The following is a 23897-nucleotide window of genomic DNA, read 5'->3' as shown; positions in this document are numbered from 1 at the left end:
CTCGACTTACACACACACACATACAGGCGCGCGCGTGCGAGGTGATATCGTCAGTGCGCACAAACACCATTACCAATCGATTTCCACCAACACCAGCCAGGACTGCTTCGGTTGGCTTCGCTGGGGCAATGGAAATACCCCGGGAGGGAGAGTGGGTTGGAAAATTCATACCACTCACCAGGCGGAGAGGCCGACCGTCAATACACCCATATGCATACGCACACCAGCGGCAGACCAGATCGAGCCGCTTTTTATTGAAACCCATAAGGATGTCTTTATAACCGGACGTGATGCCTGGGCGGCACATAATCACTTTAAAAGCTTACGGTTTCTCGTTTCACGCTTTTCATCGCACGCTTCAATGAATTACAGACGCATTCATTGAAGCTGCACAGTACGAAGACCCGTCGAAAGCGAAGGGAGCGCAGGCATTTGTGGCAGGTCTATGGGGCTCGCTTTTTGCCTTCAAACGGAGTGGCTCCGCTTTGCCGAGTAGGTGTTGTAATGATGGCCGTCAGTTTGGCTGAAAAGCGATGTCGTCCTGTACCGTTTTGGGAAGCAAACACGACATCCACCTCGGATGCGGGAGAGAAGTTTCATTTGTGCAAAGGAGCAGCTACTTTAAGGTGATAAAACCGTCTACACTCGGTTCGTATGCGGCCGCCAACGGTTCAATGAACCTACCGAGCTCTCATAATCGTAAGAAGAAGGGCTTTATTATTGCTTGCTTGCGGCGGCTGCAAAGGCATACCTTCTCCCGGGAACCCATTGCTCATCGGTGGCTATGAGTGTGAAGCATGCAAGGCCCTTTGGTCTGGTTTGAAGGTTGAGGTGCGAATGTCGGGCGCGCATGGTTCACATACCGTGGTGAATATGTTACTAACTTTGAAGTGCCTAGAAAAGCATGCATGTTTTGTGTTCATCCAATTGAGGCTGCCTTTCTGCAGCAACCTTCATACGAAATTGTAGCATGTTGTTCTTATCAATGGGTATTTTAAATACCTTCCACTGTTTATTACAATTGCCAACAAAATGCTTCCTGCACACTTTTCCGCACCATTGCTTATTGCTCTTCCACCATCCACCGTGGCGGCTCACGATTAACGATGCACCTTTACACCCCCAAAGGTTGAGCATGATCTTCACCCAACCCTCCTTCACCGTGCAGTGACATTTGCATCAACGGAGACGGATTTATCCCCCACCCGCATTCCGCATCTTCTTGTCATTCCGAACGAGCACGGGATCCGAAACTAGACGATGGATGGATGGATGGATGGATGGAGGAAAAAAACAAAAGGGCTGGGTGGGCAATGAATGATTGAAGCTAGATTGAGTACACGGTACGATTCCGTTTGATGTTGATGCTGTCCGGGCAATTACTCGAAACTCCAATGCTCCATGTGCACCATGTGGATGTATCATTTCGAATGCACTTTGTGTTGTGATTGCTTGCGGGCCATAGGTATGTCGTTTGTCGTCTGCACCGCAAAAGACTGATGTCAATACTGCACTGCAGTGTGCAGTACCTCGTCACAGCCGTCCGTTTGCATCTTCGTTTCGTTTCGACTCTCTCTATGTGTGTGTCTGCACCACGTACGGCGTTTGAACTGGCGAGCTTTGAACTTTGAACGGTTTTACGTACAGAGCTCATTTGGACGATGAAAAGGGCCTTAAAGAATGTGAATCCTGTTTATTAAATGGGAAATCTAGAAAAAAAGTGTAATGTTTTAATTTTTAGCATGTGTTTCATTATTTCCATTTAAAAAATATTAATTTGAATACAATTTGTAACTCTCATACTGCTGCCACCAATCGAAAACAATCACAATGGTATTGTCTGATTCAATCAATTCAATCGTTAGAGCGTTAAAACCCAACATAATTGACAGTCCAGTTAACAGTAACAAAAAACCGTTGAATTAAGCGTAAAAAAGGTACAAAACACAATTGCCAAAGCGCTGGCAGAACGCGAAAATTGTAACAAAACCAAACCAACACGCGAACAATCCTCCAAACCTAACGAATGCAAATTTATTTCCACTCCTTGGTGGCCAGTACGCCAGTAGTAATAATGTTTACCGAATTCTGTTTTGCTCTTTTCCTTTTTTTTTGCTGTCCCTTCAGTCCGCACCACTCTTCGGTGTTTCTGTCGATTTTGCTGCAAGAGCATCATTTTCGACGGTGGCTTATTGTTGCATGAATTTTGGCGTAACTTTAATTTCCTTTCTGCACCTACACGCTTCGTACCCAAACCATACCCAAGGTGCTCCTGTCTTCCTCTCCTGAGTTGGTATGTCTCTGTGTGTGTGTTTTCCTTTCATTTTTATTCCAATTTGAACAAACTTAACCAACTTTGTTCACTATCGCTTGGGATTGGGTGCGAAGCTGGCGGGAGAATCATTCTTCTACAGCTCGCTTGGTTTAATTTGGTTCGGTTGGTTGTGTTGATTTTTGTCTCATTTCGTGGAAAATCGCTTCATTCCCGATACACTGGGTGACCCACGTCCGGGAAAGGGACTTTTCGATATATCGACTGACTGGGGACCACATTGTATTGTAGCATGCGCGCCTATCAGATCCTTTTTTGGGGGAGAAGTAAGCAACGGACACGTAGGTAATAATGGATTTTGGACTGTTTTCGAGCATTTTTTTTTCGTAATTTCAAACCGAATGTATGGAAGGGAAATTTGCTTTCTGTTCAATTGGTGAAAATTATTCAAACGTTTATTTGTTCACGTAGTTTTTATTACATTATGATATTTATGTTGCTTGCAGGGCTCTATAAAACATTTTTAGCGCAAGTTGCCTTTAAATTAAATGAATATTTAAGAAGCTACCTTCACGGCTTAGACCACCCCCCCCACTCCACAAGATTGAAAGCTTACCCATGGTGGTGCACCCGTTTTAAAATTGGCCATTAATTTCCATGCTGGCGTGGAGCACCGTGCACGTATCGCTAAAACTCAATGCAATGAAAATGGTGACAACAAACATGGACTGTGAGCTCGGTGACAGGATCATTCGTTAGTGCAGGATATGTAAGAGTGCACAAAGGAAACAGGATCAGTTAAGCGCTGGCCGATGAAAGGCAGCGGCCACATAGCCGTAACGGCAGCATAAAAGAGCAACCTCGGACAAGAGTTATGAGTGGCTAGTGCGACGAAGCTAATGCAAGCCAGCAGCAAGGTTAAGCATTTGCCGCTGCAATACACTGGCACTGGCACATTAATTCTAGGGCCGTGAAGCAGCGCGAGTAGCGCCAGTCGCCCAAAGGCTGAAAGAAATCGGGCCCAACTTCCGGTGGATGCTTGCTGGAGCTGTGCGCTTCTGGGGCATCATCGCTTTGGGTGATTTCGCCATTGCCAACAAGCGCTGTACCCTTGTGTAAGCGCTTAACTTCCTTTTCCATCGCGCACGCGGAGGCACCCGGGTCGGAAGTGAACCCGATGAGTTTCGGATGATACAAGAGGGTTGAGGGTCGGGTTGTCCGGTCGGAGGAGCTATGCGGTGAACATGCTTGCAGTTTTGCAATAATTTACTGTCCGCCGTCAAAAGCACAACGAGCCAATCATAAACATGTTTAGGTGCATATTCTTTTGCTTCTTCAATCGCTCCCGGTTTCTTTCTTTTTTATGCTCACGCCCGAAGTCACTTCCAGCGGGGCCGGGTCGTTCTCGTCTCCTTCTTCGCACGACCTACCCAAGCTGGAGTGGGGTTTTATGGCCGGGCCCGTGCCCACGGTTCTAATACACTGTTTGCCGCTCCGGTTTTCGTTTCGACACGGCCGAACGGATTTAGCCACCGGTGTAGCCGGCCGTACGGGAAAAGCGTCTCAAAGCCCGAAAGCTCAACCGGACCTGATTTAGGCGGGCTTCGGCAATGCTTTAATTATGTAAATTAGGTCATGAAAATAATGAATTACCCTTTGGCATGCACCTTTCAGCACATTCTGCCGCACAGCACCAAGACGACGGACCCCGGAGCGGCGCGCGAAAACCGCGCGCACACGTCACTCACTCGCTGTCTCGCCGCTGGCCACCATTGGCGTGCCGCTTTACTTTCGTTGCCACCGCCGCTGCCATCCAGTTGGCCACGGTCCCACAGCCCGCGCACCACCCGTGTATGGTCGAAGCTTTCCGTCACCTACTACCGACGACCGTTCCCGTTGGTTCCGGTGCAGTGCGCTGGTCAGTTCCGGGAAGTGGAAAAAACGGCGACGACAGCGCAGTACAACAAGAAACAAAAAAGACATAAAGACAACGAAAAGAAAAAGAAGAAAAAAACACACACACACACTCACAAAGAAAAGCCATTCTCAAACGGTTCGATAAAGTAAAATACAAAAAAATGTCAGTGGGAAAGTCTGGCCCCGGATCGGGATGGATAGATGATGGCGTTACAATGGGCCTTGGCGCTAGACTTGGAAGTGTTTAATCCAAGCGTGTGTATATGTGTGTGAGTAGCTTTAGTTTGGAATTTCTTTTTCAGAAAGAAATGTTTACTTTGTGAGAGAAGAAAGGTCAGTGAAATGAGTTAAAAAAAAACATCTGTCAGATGAATTATTTAGTATAGTTATAACTTTCACAAAATGGAGTCATACGATTTCATAAAATGGACTTTTTTCCACAATTTTATTCAAATTCCGTACATTTTAGCTTCATTGCTTATTTTATAAAAATATAAAAATATATTAAAAATATCTGCACAGTTTCTCTGGTAGTAAGTTCAAATGTAACGTTGCACAGGCAAATATAAACAATGGTGTTTCAATGCGCTTTAAAGCTAGAGCTAGCTAGCGCTCAAAACGTTCTGCCATCGTTGACTGTGTGTGAGTAAAATATAGAAAAAATGAAGAGTAAAAAAATAAACACTACTCACACAAAACGCCCAACTGCCAATGGACTACACCCGAAAACCCAAACAATGATGTGGCCAGTAATGTGTCAGTGGAACATCTGTTAATAGTCCTGATACCATCGGCACAAATCGCACGTTCAACGCACTATCGCTCTGGCAAAGGGCACAAGCCACACACACACACGCACACATACACACTTTGGAGGAAAATCGTAACACGAGGGCCACGGTGTGGCGCTGGTGGCACGGTGCTCTAATCGGTTTGCATCTCTTTGCCTCGGCCTGTCTGCGTTTCGAGTGACAATCGAGCGATGAAATCTCAACCGTCCAAATACGATGCCAAAATTGTCCGACCCTTCCTCCGGGCCGCCGAGCAAACGACTCGAGGGTCAGCAGAAGCAGGTGGAGGGGCTGTAGGATTTGTTTCCCCTCTCGAACCACTATTTAATGGTTGTACATTAACTAAAACTTCTTTTTATTTCCGAAACCGGGGGAAACCAATTTCATAAAGTTTGGGTTTGTTGGGCGCGTTCGAACAATTTTCGGACTTTCCCGTTACAATGGCGGGAAATGGCGGTTAGTTGAATGGCCGTTGATTGACAGCTTTAAAGGACTGGGGCAGCTTGGTTGTACTCGGGTCGTGGGAGTAGATTTGTTACACGCCCGAGTAAGAAACCAGATGCTTGAATGATTTAAGAAGCAGCGATCACAGGTAAAAACCTTAGAAAAATGTTAAACATAACGCAACTAAATGAATATTGGAGCTACTCAACAAAAAAACGTCTGCCAAAATAGTTGATGCGTGAAGTTTTTATTTTATTTTTTATTTTCATGTCATCTTCAGTTTTGCCTCCAACTTTGGTTTGTTACAAAGTGAATCGCACGAAACCGAACTCTTATGAAGGTGCTGGTGAAATGCAATGTCACAGGACACTACCACCATCACCATAATGGCTTTTTCCGTAAGCAATCCTAAAACTTTGTGCTGTTCTTGGCCTGTTCAGTGCCAAAAGTGTCAAAAACAAGCCGGGAGGAAACGAATGCTGGGAAATCTAAATTTCATTCGCGTGCTCTGCGTCCCGGCTCATCTCTTTAAAAGGGCACACCACAGCATGAGCAGCAATTTCGAAGGGAGAACTTGAGCGCAAAAGGTAGAGACGCAACACTAAGCAATTGCATTTTGCTTGCACTAGCTCTCTTGCTGGCTTGTTTCGCCATACAAAACGACGATGCGCTATCTCACTCGCCAGCGATGCGAGAGGAAGATAACGAAGCTAATGAGAGAGAGAGAATCTGAACTGCAGCGAAAAACGAGATTTCGCCACAAGCGAGAGTGAGCAAGCGTCATATTCGGAGGGTCTCCCTTATTCAGTTTCCCACACGCAAATTATCGAGCCGTTTGTCACGCCTCTTCCAACACTTAAGCCACACCTCCCGAAACGAACGCAGGCCAGAGCAGGATGGGTGCCGCCATCGGCGTCTGTCAGAACGAGACCACCATGCGCAACCGTATAGCGTTACCGTGAATTTGAACCATCGCGCCCTTCATCTGTTCTTTCTTTTGAAGCAGTTCTTCGAAAACCGTTGGCTGGCGTGGATGCGCGCGCGTGTTTCACGATTCACTGTGCGCGGAAAATCGTGTCTGCTGTGTGATCCCCACTCGTTTTTATTGGGATAGGATTAGTAGCGAGCCCGATTGGATCAGTGCGATTGCAGTGCTTACAGCAAGCCTAATTTTCATCCAGCCACACGCGTGGAAAAGCTTCAGTCCCCCGCCCCGTCTAAACAGTGCGTGTGTGTGAGCTTCGCATGTAGCGGAAAAGTGCGTGCACGATAAACATAATCAACAGAAGCTGTATGAAGCAGCTAGTCGAAGCGAATTGAACGCGCCCAGGCCGTGCGTAAATTCTTAGTGGAAAAGCGGGACTAGGGCAGGATTGGAGTGAAACGTAAATAATACTGTTTTATATTGACGAGTGAATTTTTTGGGAAACTTGGCAAGTGTATGGTTTGGGAGGCAAGCAGCCAGCAGCAGTGCGTGCGTGCGCGTGTGTGTATGCGTGTGTGACAGGCGCAGGGAGTCTTCCTGTTGATTGATTGCTCAACTCTCGCTGCATACAGTGTGAACCTCAGTGACCATTGAATGCAGGGCAACCACCAGTGACAACGTGATCGAAATATCGTATTTTCCCAGAGTCTGAGCTGCTGAGGCTGATGCAGCTGATATGAATTGCGCCTTTTGTTCGTACACACTATCTGCATGTGTCATTGTGGAATTTAATAATTATCACTGCGTGTAAATTGCTGGAATTGTTCTAGTGGACGGGCGAGGCCAGATCTAGCCACCGTTCAGCACACCATCAGACCGGATTTGTTCACCACAAGTGCGTTCGCGTGTGTGTGAGTTTGTATGTGTCATTGTGCTCCCAAGAGTGTTCGTGAGTTAAAGGATAATACCAAGTGGGTATCGTTTACCATTTTTTAAAAAGTGTTTTAACCAATTTCCACTACTCCAACTACCCCAATAACAAAGAGCAGTGGTAAACAAAACGTGAACAAAATACTGTGTGCGGGCAATTGCATCGATATATTGCGTCGGCTGTTTGCGTGAAGCGGAGCGCAACTGATTTCGCGGGAGTGATTTAGAGTGAGTAGTTTACTGGAGGCTTTTTACTTCTAGTTCTTACCTTGCGCCTCTCATACTTAGGAGTGGTGTAAAAGAATTCAATCGTCTTACGGGGAGGAAGTGGTTCAATATTTTGAGAGGACTGTAATAAAACAATTAAAACCAATCGAGCCCGAGCACGAGCCTACAGAACGAGCAGGTTAGAGTCGCTAGGGATGGGGGTGAAAAAGGCATCAATATACAGAATACAGACCAGGACGGAGGGGAGGTGTTGCCAAGAGTGTGTTTCTATTTTTTTTTTCGGCTCCATGTTAGGCAGGGGGAATAGTATCTCCAGTTGCATTTCTTGCGGAGCCATCGACTATCACAGACTTGTTATCGGTGTCGTAAATTGGTAATAAATTTTAAAATTTTGACACTTGAGTGCTTTTGATAACAATTCATAATTGAACGAGCAAACCAGTCGGGGAACGGGGGACTATCGTCGCTGCACGTCATTTCAGGCAGCTAGACCGCTTCCCCACCGTTTGAGTGTTTGGGCGTATTTACATGCTTCATATTTGGCTGCCTTTTTTTTTGCTTAAATTTCCCGCCTTTCCTTGCGTCTAATCACATCGCTCATTCTTATCGTCATGCAAACGCTCATTGAAACCCTATCAAACTAATTCTACGACGATAAGCAAGTGTATTGCCACTCGGTGAACAGTCCAACAGTGATCAGATCACAAGAATTGATGTGATTTGCATACCGGACACATGTTTGTTTGATCAAATCGTACACAGATTCGAGTCGGTGATGAAGACAACCCCTGAAATGGGGTGTAAAAAAGCAATCTCACAACTCAAATCATCCCCGCCGTTCGTTTACTTTAGCTTCGATGCGTGATCGGAACAAGCGATCGATGAGCATACAGTTCACACGCCTTGCTGACCGACAACCTCCAGTGTCGCTGCGCCCTCTTATCTAATCAAATCAAACGCCATCAAACGGTACCTTGGCCAGAGTGGAGCATCGGGAAATAAAACTTACGGCAGAACGGAGCAACGTAACCTTACGAAATGGTCCCGGAGCGGTCAGCAAGTACTGCGAAGTGGTGCTCCTTTCCTCTGTACCGGTGCCAGCAAGGGTGTAGGAATCGAAAGAGGGAAAAGAAGCAACCTATAAAAGAGCACATTTATCGATCAAGTATCGGTGAGAGCACCGGCACCGGGATTGACAAGTTGGTCGATTTTTGTCTTGTATCACACTTCCGTTATCAGAATAGTCCAGTCTATCGCGGTATGTATCAGGTGCGTCCCGAGGGCCCCAAAAAAGCGATACGGGTAGATTCCAAACATGTAGTTTGACCGTCGGCATCGATGGCAGGGGTCTGGTGGGGTCGTAGTTTTCTACCGTTTTCTTCCTTTGGTTGACTTTATTTTCTGTGATAAAAGTTGATACAGTTTGATTGTGCTCGAGAGCGGGGAAGCTTTGCACACCACATTTACATTACACCTTCAAACCGTTCTCTTACCGTCCATGTTCTGGGCCGGTTGTCAAACGGTGCGGCAGGCTTTTCTGTGCCGCAAAACACAATGCTTTCGGTTGTTGACGAGACATGGCCGCGTCACGTTGATGAGCGCAGTGGATCGGTGGACGATAGCAGTGGCGGTATCGATCGATTCTATCATCGAATAAAAAAAAAAGGTGGAACAGTGTGATGCACAACACCACAGGGTAAAGTTATCGATTGCCTCTTCTTCTCTGGGTGAGGTGGTTTTGTAATCAAATAAATGGATTTAAATTAGGCACTCCCGGCACACGAGAGGAGCCGGTTTGAGTACGGGTACGGAAATAAAATTTGTTTATTCGTACGCTTCGAAACAGTACAAACACGAAATGGAGAATGATCCCATGCAGCACCTGAAGCATTCCAATACAAATTGCTGCTAATTAAGATGGTCAAAATATTGAAATTTTGGTCAACGACTAATTCTCAAAAAAAAAAGGAATATCAGCCATTCCTTTCTTACAACGTTGCCGGCAACCATTCCCATTCCCACATTAGTTTTGCAATAATTTACCTCCGAGCTGAACCATTTTCCACAGGCACTTGCATTTCCCTTGTTGCTGTGCATCTTTTGCTGGGAGGTTAAGAAATTAAACTTTAATTAATTTTCTTAATTGAGCGTGATTTGTTTGCTGCGAGCGGTCTTTTGGGAACTCCACCCTGCACCAGCAACTCCGGGTCCGTAACGTCCAAACACCGTCGGTGTGTCGTTCATATCGAACGAAAGCGCAAGACAAACGTTCGGAAAGCCATTTTTCTTCTGCATTCGCACTAGCTGACTGGCTTCATTCGCTTGAGAAGAGGAATAAGCACTTGAGCACAAACAAAACATTAAACCCACTGGTGAGTGTGGGGCGTGAAGGGAAGCAAAAGGAGAAATAAATCAATAAATCAAAACACCACCGAAACACTTCCACAATTGACCACCGTACCACAAGTAACGCATCCTGATCGATCGTATTGAACGTTGGACATTCGTGCCCACAAACAAGAAAAGGTCTTGGGACGGGTTGTTGTAAAGTAACCTCTCACACCCCTCTCCTTCTTCCACGATCTGCGGAGTGGTGAGCTTTTCGGTGGCAAGAAAAATGATTTCATGACACCCGGGAGTACCGCAGTACCAGCGACCTCACATTACAGCCGCAACTCAACACATTTGGAACAATAGTATCGGTACCGTTTTTGGTGTGTTGTGCATGCAATGAAGAAATCGGTACAGGATACATCGTCCACAGTTGATTGGGAGTCGTGTTACGGACTCCCGTAGCTTACAAAATAGACTTAAAGTTTTAAAGTCAACGCAACAAACCACCAAAACAAAGCAACTAGTTGACTAGGCTCTCGAAGGAAACAATCTCTACTTTGGCCCGTGGTTCCTTCCGCAATAATTTCAATTTAATATTTTGACGCTTCACCTGTTTGTAGGGAAGCCCTCTCCCTCCGGGTTTTGTGCCTATTATCGGTATAGCAAACACCCGCAAGCAAACCAAATGATCGCACCACGACGAACCGATCAGAAAGACTCGAAGAGTGCGAGTAAGCTACACGGTGTGCATGGTTACTCATTTATCATCGTCCTAATAGGGCTGGGAGATCTGTGACTCTTCTTTGGGGGTCTCTTGCCCTAGCGTTCCAAGAAATTCTGGCCACCTCCGATCACCCACTGGGCCTCGTAAGAGCTTTCCAGCTTGTGTGTGTGTGTGTATTAATTAATTACTCAAATACTTCCAATCTCAGCCCCGGTAGGATCGTTCGATCGTTTTTCGTGTACGCAGGAAGAAAGTTATTGATTGTTTTTTCCCCTTGTGTGTGTTACTCTTTCGTACCTTCAGCGGGTACATCGGTGCACGGTGGGTGTACATTTTCTTTGAATTTTGAGCCCTCCAAGTCTGGGCAGCAACATCAGGAACGAGGTGTGTTGCCACCGTTGCTCCTTTCAGCCAGTTGTCTAATCAGGTTGGCCCGGAGTTGATTTGAGGTGTTGAAATATTGAACTGCCATATTTTTATCCCCGCTGAGATGGTGAATGTGTGTGTGTGTGTGTGTGTGTGTGTGCGTGTGTAAGTGCGAGCGCGAGGGATAAAAACAATTTATCACCATAAATTGGAGCCGACCCCAAACGACGGCGGGTGCGCAATTATGTCGGAAAGGGGGGGCAAACAGTAGAATCATATCGAAACCCGTGCTGGATTCGAACATTGTATATCTGTCTGTTGGCCAGTACCGGCCGTGTGGAGTTTGGTGAGTGTTTTTTTACCTTGACACTCTGTTCCGGGATAGCTGTTGGCCGTTACAGCCACCCGTGCGAGTGGTGGGTCAAGCAAATCGATCGCATGATCGATGGAATGACCGCTAAGTGGAATGGTGCCTGGCAGGAGAATCGGGCACAAAATCGGGCGAAGTGGAGTAGAGAAGTGGTTTTTTTCGCACCCCAAACGCAGCCGGTGGTCCTGCCCGGGTGGTTGGTGGTTTGGGTCGCGTGCGTGCATCAGCTCGGCGGGTTCGGCAGGGCGATCGTGTGAAAGATAGTGGACGACGGCAAACCCGATCGACAGACAATGGGCCTGACTGATGTGATAAGTGATTGAGATTTATTATTAGACGGGTGCGGACTGTTTCGGGCAGCAGGATTTGGGAGGCAGCGGAGCTTTTCGAGGCCAAATGGACACCGCTAGCTTGTGGTTCGAAATGCCGCTTGGGGCCCGTGGCGGTGCCACATTGTACCGCATTGCAATTTTTCACCTAACTAACAGAACATAATTAGTGCGATGATCGAACGCTTTCTCAAAACGGTGTTTAATTTATTTCATCTGAGCGCTTCTTCCTCCGATGGGAGGTAGAAGTCTTGCTGCGGCCGTTTGAAAATTATACACCAATCAACAATCACAATGGTAGATAAATTTCCACTCCCATTGCAATTATTCAAATTAATCTACCGTTTCGCTGCACTTTCGCGTTTGCTCTAATTTTGAGTCACCCCACACCTTTTTGGGCCGCTTTGAGGCGCACCGCGCAAGAGACACCACACCATCGGTTCTGACGCTGTCTGTCGAAATGGTGCTGTGTCGCTTCGCTGAACTGGCTCACAGTCGTCTTCAGCAATCGTCACCTCAAAAATCGTCCACCGTAACGATCGCCACTTTTCACACAGGATGGCACGGGCGGTGAACCGGCCGAAAGGAAACAACGCAAGTGCTGTCGCCATCGCGTTGGAAAAAGCTTCCTGTAAGTTGTTGATTTCCAACGCGCCCTCCTACAACCCCCTCGAGCACAGTTGCTTTCAAAGACAAAGCTTTACTCTTAGGAGAGGGAATCACACACAACACACACAAAAAAAAAAAGAACAAGCATCCGAAACATAACCTTCTAGACATTTGGAGCAGTGGAAACGCAACTCAACCTAAAAAAACACTGCCACCCTCTCACAACAAAACCCACACAGAGTGGCCAGGCATAAATCCCGAACCTTTCTCGAGCTGTCAGCCGGCGATTAAGACGGGCGCGGCATTTTATGGAGCCTCACCTCATTTTCGCTGGCTGTGTGAAGGGGAGAGGGGAAAGGTTTGAGCTTAAACCACTGCTACCACCTGCCGCCTTTCTCTTTCCTTCTCGTCCCCACCTGAGGTGTCTTGGCAATGATTGTAACGGGCATTCGCGACAAAAGCACCTCCTACAGCCCCTCAATTTCAGAAACCCTCGGCTTCGTCTTAGTAGGACCAGGCTGCGCGCAAATAAGTTGTCACTGTGTGCGAGCGGCTCGTGATTTGTGCGCACGATTCGGTCAAGTGAGTTTTGGGATGTTTCCACTCGTACGCAAAATGGGGTTGATTTAAATTTTTCCACCTTCTATCTGCCGCTCGCTTGATGTGGGTAGGAGAGCAAGATATCGGGTGGGAAATATAACTAAAAGCGTGAGCTTTTACACACGATACTGATGGTGCGGTTTTCTTTCGGATTTTCCACTCGGTTTGGCGCATCAGCCGTTCAGCATGGGAATATCTTACCCAAAAATAAAGGGCAAGACAAAAAAAAAGCAACCTGGTCATTGAGTACGCCTGCGCCAATCGCGTTAGGATGAGCTCGGTTCGCCAAGCAGGAGAAAGGAAGCTCGAAATCGGCTCCATTTGCATTCGCTGGCTATTGCAGGCGTCTTAAGGTTCCCACTTTTTATCTGCTGTGTGTGTGTGTGTGTGTGTTTGGTGCGGTACACTTTAAAGCGAAGCATTATGTTAATGCCTCCGCCCGTTTTACACTCATTTGTACGTTTTGTTTGGGATCGTTTGATTTCATAAACAGACCATTTTCATCAATCGCAATCGCGCGGCACGGGAACCGGGAAAATGGGGATCGTACATCACGGTAGTGATGATTTGTGACAAACTGTGTCGAGTGGGGATTCCGGGGAGCTATCTAGCTCTCCATCTAACGGGTAGTTTAGATTTGAAGAAATGGAATCTATATGCAAATCGTGCGTGGGAAGTGTTGATTATTTGAATGAGGAGTTTTAATAAATTAGAAATTGTCCTGAACAATATGCCCAAACGCGTTGATTTTATGGGCGCTATTTTTCTTCTTCTCGCGAGTGCAACCATTCATTGCGATACATTCCAATTAAAGTGCAATAAAACTTAGCTGCTTGCGTACTTGCAAATTCCGCTTGCTTATTCCATTAAAACGACGATCAAAAGTAACAGCAACAATTAGTTGTGCTTGCCTAGCACTGCTGTTCAGTTTTAATTAGAGAGAACGTAGCTTTGTCCTTTCGCAAACGCTGCTTGACAAGATCTTAATGCACGGTTGAAGCGGCCATGTTGCATTCTACATTGCGAACTGTGTGCTGTGAAGCTTTTCAAGCATCCTGCTACGGTAAATTCAAATTGCACTCAATAAATGCATTCTTCCGGAAGCAGAAACAAAAACCAAAACAATAAAAATATAAGGAATAATTCCACCATCTATTAACGGTGGAAGTCAAGATATGAAAACAACAGGAAAATGGAGTAAGACAACGGTTCGGAAGTGGAGTGACCACTATGGGTGGGAAATTTACCACCTTTTGCTATCATCAGAACTGTACAAGCATTATTACAAGACGGGTTTCCATCGTTAGTCCGAATGGTGGAGGCATCCCGGTGAGAGTCTTCACCGTCTCCCGGATTCACCCATGGTAACCATACGGTTGGCCCTGGCTCTAGTTGTAGTTGTTACTCATTTGTAGCTACGTTTAACGATCGGTTGGTTTCTTCGCTCTCGTAAAAAAAGAAAATGCTCCCCCAGTCGGGTAATGTGAATTAACGACAGTAACGAACGAAACCGAATGATTAAATGGACTGGCACAGCAACACTGGCCAAGACAGAGAGCGATAAACGTTATAAAAAAGAAGCGTTTGATGTAAAACATAAAAACCATGCTGCTGGCTGGAGCGACTGGAAAACAGGTCGACTAATTGCGATCAGTCGACTGCCCATATATCGGTATGCTCGGTATGACCGGATCGGAATGCTGGCAGGCTGTGATTATTTTATCTTTCGCCGTGTCGCCTTTATCGCCACGTTGTGCCCGGCGAACATTCGATCACCGCGTGCTAATCAATTCAAAAACGTAGATCATTGCTTGAGAGCACGCCATTGAGATGCTTCCTTTAGATTTCAGTTCGTTTTGAAGCCACAACAGTATCGCACGCCTTTCCTTCGACACTTGGCTGTAAGTGTCGTTCGTAATCGGTTGGCATGATTATTCCGCGTTTTGATTGCGTTCTGCACTTTACTGTTCCCTATCCACTGTAGGAGCTTTAACTACAAGCTGATGAATGAACGCAAGTAGTGCACGCTTCCCTTGACGTGCGTTTGGACGTGTTGGCGTAGTTTTTTTTATTTATTAGAGCCACTGGTTCGTGAACTCACATATTTGCTGATTTCTAGCAATGGCTGTGCGTTTCATTTCTTTTACGACACCGTCATGATTTTGATGGCCACATATAACATGCATAAATGGGGGTCCTATTAGGCCTGACACCGAGGTTCACTACCGAAAGTGAACCCTTGCCACCCTTTACACCCAAGGAGCTGACGCTCGCCTCCTCCTCGACTTTCTTCGAACGCATTCCTCCCGACCGTCCACGGCTGGCAGAGATTTTATTGTTGAGCTTCAACGACGTTCCTTTTTATTAGATTCTGGGGAATGTGTGTGCATGCCTTTTTAGTCTGCTTAATTCTTGTTTTCATTCTTTACGAGGTTCCCGCCATCAAGATTGCCAACTAGTGGTGGAGAGCAGGGTGGTGGTTTAGTACTATAAATGTTATTATTTCACTTACTACTGTTTTATTTTTTGCCCGCTTGCTCTCTCCCCATTAATGAGTCGGTTGAAATGGTTATCCAGTGCGGGAGCCAGCGCAGGGTCGTTCCGATTCCACGTGCAGCATTGAAATGGGCCTGTCCGAGGAAAACCGGAGGCCGTCGTAAAAGAAGAAGGGCACTATAAAATTACAGTACCAATTGTCGTCGTAAAAAGTGATACGGACAGAGACTCTGGAAGGGTGGGCTGGGATGCTCGCGACGGAACAGGACCTGAGCGCTCACAAAATGGCGGACATGAAACATATTTTTATTATGATGTTGTTGTCACACGCCCAGTACTTTCAACGGACACCCAGCAGCACGGTGGTGTTGCAGTTCGAGTCCGGTAGTTTACTGTTTTATGGTTAGGAAGTAAGAAATTTTGAGCTGTAAGTTTGGTGACAGTTGCTTTTGACTTCCGCTAGTTAGTTGATGAGCACGGAACTTACAAGTACAAGGGTACACATGGTGAGGAGCGACCTGAGCAGATCTAGCCAGTATAGCCGTACATTTCCTGCCCAGGAAAGCAGCTCAGCAACTTAATCAGTGCTCGCGGTAGCTTAATGAACAGCCTGTTTGGTCTAAGAGTAATGCTTCTTCTCGAACGACAAAACAGCGTGCAGCACAGGGTGTACAATCCACCTTTGGCGGTGCCTTGGCGTTTCGTTAGGAGCTTGATTTAATTACACTCGTCACAATCTGGCTACCGAAAGGCCGGGGTGCGTGATGCGAAAAATCAAGACCCAAGTGACACCTCCAAAATTGACAGTGATGTTGGCGCTGTTGCCATTTCGTCCGAGGTGCCATGTTTCTCTTGTGTTTTTGGCGCTGGGTGTCTTTTGCAGGGAATGATTGTTGGTGGGAAGGGTGCAAACGGTTGATTAGAATGTCGTTGGCACGCAAACATGGTGGACGCTACCCGGTGTCTTTTTGTGTGTGCGTGTGTGTGGTGTTGGCTTAAAATTGAATTATTCAATCGGTAGTTCCTATTTCATCGATTACGTGCCGGAGGAAGCATACGGTCGATGGCCTTTTTAGAAGCGGTTGGGAAACGATGGAGCAAACAATGTGCTACGAAAGTATAGAAATTATTTTCACTTCTGATTGTGTGTGATTTTTTTATATTTAAAACTTTTAAGTTTCTAAGTGATATACTTCACTTTGCGTAACGTAGTTCATACTATTCAAATTAAACAGTGCAAAAGGTTCAAATTGCACAGATTTGCAACTTACGTTGTTATTGTTACAATGTTTCACATTGAATAGCTCCCTACCGTGACACTCATTTCCCTTCGATCGGACCAGATACGGTGACAGTAATATGATATCCTTCAACTCGGTACCGCTCTCGCAGCAGCACCTTTTCCTAAGCACGAAATGTAACATTTCCCGCTTTGCTGTTTTCCTCTCAACACTCCTCCGTGGTAAGGGCCCTAGCTGTCCACCCAGTTAACCTTGGGATAGGGATACGCTATCCCCGAGAAATGATGATTCGAGACCCGAGATATCGATTACCGGCGCAAGCACACTTACTTTGCGCAACGTTCTAAACAGCTTCATTGTTGCGCACAGTGGTTAAGCCCAACGCTTTTGTGGTGCAATAAAAGAATGAATATTGCTAAGGAATTGTAAAGCAAACTGAAGAGAGAAAAATGTAGGCACTAGTTTTCTATTTTCCAACGGTTACAACGAAGGGGCGTGCTATGGAAAAGCAGGGTATTTAAGCAAAAAAACCAGGATCACTTCGGCGGTCGTTTTGTAACAATCGTAACTGTTAGGCCGGTGAAGGGCATTGTTAAGCGTACGTACGAAGGATACCGTTTCGGCCCCTTGATCCGTTTCGCTAGATTACTTCAGTGGCGTCGATCGATTGGCGAATAGGTTTATACGCATGCTGTGCGGATCAATTGTTAGTTTTGTTTTTCACCGAGTGCGCCATTTTATGCTGGCTATATAGCTATGTATGGCTCCGAATCCTAAAGGGGGCGGCAATTTTTCCTGAATATAGTGTACTTCCAACAGTCGGCGGAAACAGTTATCATTGATTGTCGACTGTCAGTTTGCTAAGCCAACGAGCGTTTCTGTGGTTTGGTTGTTGTTTTGTAGTGCTGGAAAAACAGCAAACCGTCAAATCACTTCACACTGCAATTTGATGGGCAAGAAAATGGACGCCTTTGCTGTTGTACATCGGGTCCTTGAGCGGTCCATTAGCGCAGTACACACGGCGACGGCGGGACATTTTGGCTTGCTGAGTAGACGTGGACATCATTTCAATGTCACAAATTACGCGAATAAACGCTTACCGATGACTGACGATGTCGCTGGCAAACGGTCGCGGGTCGCGGGATAGCAATCGCAAGTTATCGGTACCGTGTATTACATGCTGATAGCATCCGTTTGACTAGTGACTGCCGAAAAGGCGCCTCGCCAATAACAAACCCCCTATCACTGGCCAAATAGCCAACAAGGGGCGGCGAGAACGCCTGGAGACACCGGAGAAGAGTCGTTTATCAGTCGTTTTTCCCGTCCGCGATGAATTGTTCTTGGAAGCGGTTGAAGCAATGATAACGATCCCGTACCCGTACAATGCGATAAGAGGGTTACGGGCCTGCCAAAGCGTGGTCGGGCTGGACGGAGCGCAAAGTGTGTTTTTCGCCCTTGCAGAGTTATGTTTGTGTTGTGAGATTGGGGAACAGAAGTGGAGCTCGAATTTGGTCACGTGATTTTCTGCAGGGAAGGATTAATAGGTTACTGTGTTACAGGAAGTGTTCTAGTTGGTCGGAGATTTTCGGTTTGCCAATGGTTTTTTCCCGGCTTTGTCTGTGTTAGCCTGTGGCAGAAAGAACAAAATGAAAAGGAGCCTACAATTTTCCACCTTATTTAAGCGACTGATTGCTAGTCTAATGATATTTCGTGTGTTTGTGCTTACACGATAGTGTTTCACATCTCATTTCCCTTCTTTCCTCTCGTTGCAGATCATACGCGCCCGCGCGTGTTTGTGTGTGTATCAAAGGCAGGCGCCTAGCTCACACGGTTGAACATTCGGACCGAATTGCCGGCACTGGGAGACAGAACAAGAGGAAACAATTTGTTTCACTGAATGAGCAACACAATTTTGTGTGTATAAATTACAACCCCAAATCATCAGCAGCTCGCGGTGGCACCATCCCCACACCACCGCCCTAGGGGGCAAGACGGATCAGTGCAGTGCAGTGCGAGCGAAGGAAGAAAAGCGAAGTCAACCCAACAACAGCACGCGAACTTGTACGCGCGCGCTCGCATTGCATCGCAAGCAAAGCGGAATGATATTCATCGTTCACCGTTGCCCTCGCACAGATGACGAATGAACAAAGGAGAGCAGCGTGATAAATAAGAGTATTGCTCCGCGGGTAGTACTGCACGTCGTGACCACCATCCGATCGGTGGCGGCGGCGGAGCGTCGACGAATCGACGAATCGGATTTTCGCTCCCCAGCGAGTTTCGCTCGTACTTGCCCTGCGATATCCACCATTTTGTGTCGTGTGTGTGTGTGTGCATGTCGTCCGTTGTACCGGTGGATCGCAGCAAGACATGCTTGGGCCGTGCTGGTACCGAAATGAGGAGCGAATAGACGGCAACGGTTCGCTGTGGACGAGAAACTGGTAATATCGCCGCGCAGCACAGCGAGGGATGAAAATGTCACAGCACGACGAAGCTGTTGCCAACTGATTGTGAGTGTGTGTATGCGTGTGAAGACAACTGCAAACGGAATAAAAGAACCTCGAGGGCCTACAGTTTCGAAACGGTTTCAGTGAGAGTGAGCTGTGTACTAGTGTTAGAGTGTTTGGGTGGTTATACAAGGTCAGATTGTGCGTAGAATAAGAAGCTAAAACAGCGCTAACCAGCCATCATGGATATGACGTCGGCAGCCGAGGCACGCAGCTGGTACGATAACCAGCGGCTCGGTGGATCACCGGGTACATCGGCCGCCCTGGGCCATCAGACGGCTGCGGTCGATCCGTCCGAGATGAACCCATTCTACCCGCTGGAAAATGGCTCCCATCGACGCTACTACCCAACAAGCTACGGACCACACGGTGAGTGTTGTTAACCATATTAGGTTTTTCTTTCAAAGTTTGTATTTCCAAGCGAGAGCAGCCATAACTTGAAGTAGAAAAGTTTTGTTCCTAAAACATACATTGTTTACCGAACAGTGTAGAACCTCACCGGCTGGGCTCCCTCAGACTCGCAGTGCCGTAGCGTGGCTGTTACTTCAATTTCAATTACATAAAAAAGTAATTAACAATAATTACTACGCCGATTCTAGCGGGCGGTACCCGTGCACTGAGTGTTAATGCAGTACGCCGGTGGGTTTGCTGAACGGGCCCGGGCCACTGACGTCTGTGGATGGCGCAGGAACCACCACCACACGGCCACACTGCAATTGAGATTTCCATCAAAGAACAACGAGACGCTTGAACGCGCCGCGGAAATGTAATTATCGCACGCCAAAATAAAAAGAGAGAAGCCCCCAAACCCCCCCCCCCCACCGGTGCCCGACCACTTCCGAACAGACAGTGTAGAGAAGGAACGGTGTGTCATGTGGATGTCCAAAAATTGAAGGAAACATGAATGGCGCTTCACAAGATACGATGGTAATTACTTTATCATTGAAATTTTGGCCCATACCGTCGAATGAGTGAGCCCATGCGCGGTCTGTACTGGGGTCTGATGACAGGCCGACCTGCTCCCTGTACACCCCACATCATCTCCCCATGGCCCACCCCTTCGAGCCCTACGTGATCGAAGGTTAATGCAGCGCGCCAGCGTTTGCATGCGGGAACAGAGCGGGGAAAAGGTTCGCCGCTTGACGAGACATTGAAGTTTTTTGTTTTTGGTGTGGTGTGGTGTGTGTGCGCACGCAGCGTTTTGCGCGCAGTTTCGTTTCGGTTGCATGTCGAAAATGAAGACGACGCGCGGTTCCGTGCCTGAATGCAATTCATCCAACTAAGCGTCCCCCGCCACCGATTCTATGCTCGCTTCTTGTCTCATGGGAATGATGGGTGGTTTGTTTTTAAGTACGTGCACTGTGTGCTAGAGTTTGAAATTACCAACTGACCGTGGTTGATGTGAGAGACAAACAGTTGAAAACATTCCCTTTCCTTACGGTCACCCACCCTTTACTCTGAATCGCTTGCAAGACGTTTTTCTTCTCCGTGTTGGCTGTAATTAAAAGATGCTTAATCTGAAGAGGTCACATCAGTGCGACCTAGCGTTTTGGTGATGATGTTTGCTGGAATAGATTGTATGAACATAAAAAGCCTAAAACTTTTGAAACGATTCCAGTGATGAAGGAAAAAATAACAAATCCCTACTTTCAAACTAGCTTTGGTTATATTGGCAAAGGTTTACAGCAATGAAAATTAATCTTCGTTTCAGTTTGTACCACTTCCTAGAACCGTTTTTCACATGACCAAATGTTATTTTACTGCCAAGCACACGTATCAATCACCGTGTGTTTGACCAGCGAAAGTATAGGAAAAAATCCCCTCCAAACAACCACTTGCCCACCGAATTTCTACTACCATTTGATTGGGTTTGATGCGCAATAAATATCACGATCGCGTTTCAATCACGATCAGCAACCATCGAGCGGATCACCGTCAGCGGCGGGTCGACATCGATTGGGCCGTTAAGCTGCTGCTCTCTCGCAAACATTCCCAGCGGATGGTAGATGGTAAATTTTAATTTAAATATTTGATTTACTTCCCGCTACCAGACACACATTAAACTACCCACTGCTCAGCTGACCTGAGTGAATGTGTCTGAGTGTGTGTGTGTGTTTTGTGTCGCAAGCGATTGTCTTCGGGAGATCATGTTACGTGGCGTAGCGGAAAAGAGGCATCCTGGGCTAGAGCATCAAAGCTGGGAAGCTCCCTTATGTCCAGCTTTGGTAGCATCGCAAGAGACACAGAGTCAGCCGATTTGTTTGTGAGTGGATAGGAGTCAATTTAATGATTCCTGGGAGGTGGTAAATGTTTTATGGCTTCTGTCCCGAAAGGTTTCTGGCCGAAACCAATGGACAATCAAAATGATAAAACAAATCAACCAAATTCGACGACATGCAAATGGCGTACGCACACCAGCGGCCAGCGAGCAAGGCAAACGTCTTAACGTGTCACCCGCAACAGGTTAACCGTTTGAAGTAGTAGGACACTCCACTCGGGATCGTGATTGATTGATATCTCACCATTCTACTGCGGTGCGGTGCGGTGTGCGTGTGCATTTTGTTGTTGTTGTTACGCCAAAACGATATATCTATCAGCTCACGGTGGGGCGTTGTATTTTTTATGAGCAAAAAAAGCTGCTACATTAGACTTTGCCGGGGGAAATAGTCAAGGGTCCCGTGTTGATGGCGGAGGCGAGCTCATAAAATAATCGATATCATGATACGCGTCGTCTATGGAGCTCTAGCGCACCAGCACATTTACTTTTGGAGGGACTCCGGGCTTCCGTCTGAATTCTTGGGGAGCTTTTTGGTGGGGTTACTAGTCCTAGTCAGCCACAAGTCGCACAATCGCTTTATTAGAGGCCTAAAGATTTGAAACGATTTTTATAGCTTTTCCCCTCATCCCTTGCCACACTAGACGATTCTCTACATCCTAAAGCAACTTTGCAGACCAAGCTTCCTTTACGACTACGAAAAATCAAACGACGAAAAGGTTACCTCCTGCTACTCCAAAGCCAATTCCAACCACTCTCGATGGGTGGGAAGTCCAACGAAAAAAGGTATCCTGTAAATGTATTTTAATCACCAAAAATTCATCGTCACGAACGGCGTCGTGAGTGTCGTGACACTTGGACACCCATGCAGGCAGGCCCTGGAAGCAGGACTTCCAGACATTCCTGGCAATGAAGGGGAGCACTTTCTCCTCATCGTCACTGCTCTATCCTCGATCATCGACAGACGCTAATTCAATCAGCCCCAGTCTGATGCAGCATAATGAGATCGCTAGACGGCTGGTGCGGAAAAAAGTGTCGCAGAATGCTCCTGCAGTCGCAGGAAAAGTCGTAGACGCGCACAGCAAAAGCATATCAAAGCGCCTCCAAAACGAGAGCTTTCAATTGCTAGAGTATGCAATTAATTGCTACTTTCCGTGGTCCGTGGTCACGGCAACCGGGCCGCCGGGCACATTAATCTGCAAAAATTAATCTGTCATCTCGTGGCTGTGATGTCTTAATTGAAGCTAATTACCACATTTGTGTCGACCGGTGACCCCTCAACTGTCGCAGTCGCCCTGTGCGCTCCCGGTTTTCGGACAGGGGGAAAGGCTCCTTTCTAGCACGCCCGATTGCATTAAGATCCTTGTTCGACGGCGGCGACGGCGGCAGCGAACCCCCACAGAGGAACCTCAGCCCCTCCCAGCACTGATCCAGTCCAGCCGGTCACTAGAGCGCCACTTAAAATTCCAACCATCCATCCATCCATCCATCTGCCAGTTGGCCAGGTTTCGATATTTTGCCGAACGATCGCTTCGCAGTTCGGTCGGCCTGCCTCTTTGTCCTTTCTCTTTCGTCTGCGTCCGGCACGTCCAGGCCCTTCTTTCAACTGGCGACGATTGGTGGCTCGTACCGCGGCCAAACACAATCAAACTGTCATAATTCAATTTAGCGTTCCGGCTACCAGGCGCACCGGGCTTCTGTTTCACGATTTCATGGCTTGATCGGGACCACATGTGCGTTTGGCGGCGGCAACCATGGTGAATCACACACACACACCCGTTTGCCGCCGAAAATCGTTTGGCTTGTCGTTCCGCGCATGATTCAGCGGCATAAACAAACGTCACTTCAAGCCAAAGCGCCCGTTTTGTTCGGGGCTTTCGTTGTAGGACGATCATGTTTCGATGATCGCACCTTCACTTAAGCTGCGTAACCGATCGAATAGGATCGTGTACAGGCTGGACGAGAGAGCAAGAAAGAGAGACAGAGAGAGATAGAGAGAGAGACAGAGATAAAGAGAGAGACTAAAAAGAAAGAGAGAGAGATGGACTGAAACGGAGAAAGGTAATATTAAAGGCTTTTCTTAATAAACACATTAAAACAAATAAGTGCACCGTTTTTTTGTTGCCTTATGAAATTCTCCGTGGTGCGTATTTTCCCCGCTCTCCGGTACCCATGCTCATGCATGCTTGTTGTTGTTGAGGAGAAAATGACCATCATCTTTGGATTTCTCCGCCTCCGGTCGCGCGCGAGCCAGAGTGCGCTTCTCTAGTTAAAGATCCGACGTGCTCTAAATATAACCAGCCGACTGGGCCATTAAGGGAAACACCGCCACGGTCGCAGGTTAATCCATTAAAAGGTTTTTCCACCGTTGTAAGCCCGTGTTGCCACGGGTATGTGATCGGGAGATAGTTCGGCGTTGCGTACCGTGAGGTTGTTTTTGTGTTTCTTTTTTTTGTTGGTTCGAATTTTATACAGTACACACTTAGTTGGTGGATCGCGATCTTCCTGGCGCAGACGAGTCTTTCTCTCGTGAGTCAGTCGG

The 23897-nt window shown here is 47.0% G+C and overlaps 1 protein-coding gene across 2 annotated transcripts in view; it reads left to right on the top strand.

Annotated features, from left to right (window-relative positions):
• The first annotated feature begins 6443 nt into the window (after nt 1-6443).
• Nucleotides 6444-23897, top strand: part of LOC120894954 (GATA-binding factor C) — a 97349-nt gene continuing 79895 nt past the window's right edge. For both annotated transcript variants that reach the window (XM_040297871.1, XM_040297870.1), the window contains exons 1-2: nt 6444-7507; nt 18349-19449. In XM_040297871.1, coding sequence (XP_040153805.1) covers nt 19263-19449 — 187 coding nt within the window. In that variant the 5' untranslated portion in view covers nt 6444-7507; nt 18349-19262. The remainder of the gene's footprint in view (nt 7508-18348; nt 19450-23897) is intronic.

This window comes from Anopheles arabiensis, chromosome 2, assembly GCF_016920715.1.
Source record: "Anopheles arabiensis isolate DONGOLA chromosome 2, AaraD3, whole genome shotgun sequence".
Classification (NCBI taxonomy): Eukaryota; Metazoa; Arthropoda; class Insecta; order Diptera; family Culicidae; genus Anopheles; species Anopheles arabiensis.
Note: the sequence above shows the minus strand (reverse complement) of the source record. Positions and strands in the feature narration are given on the sequence as shown.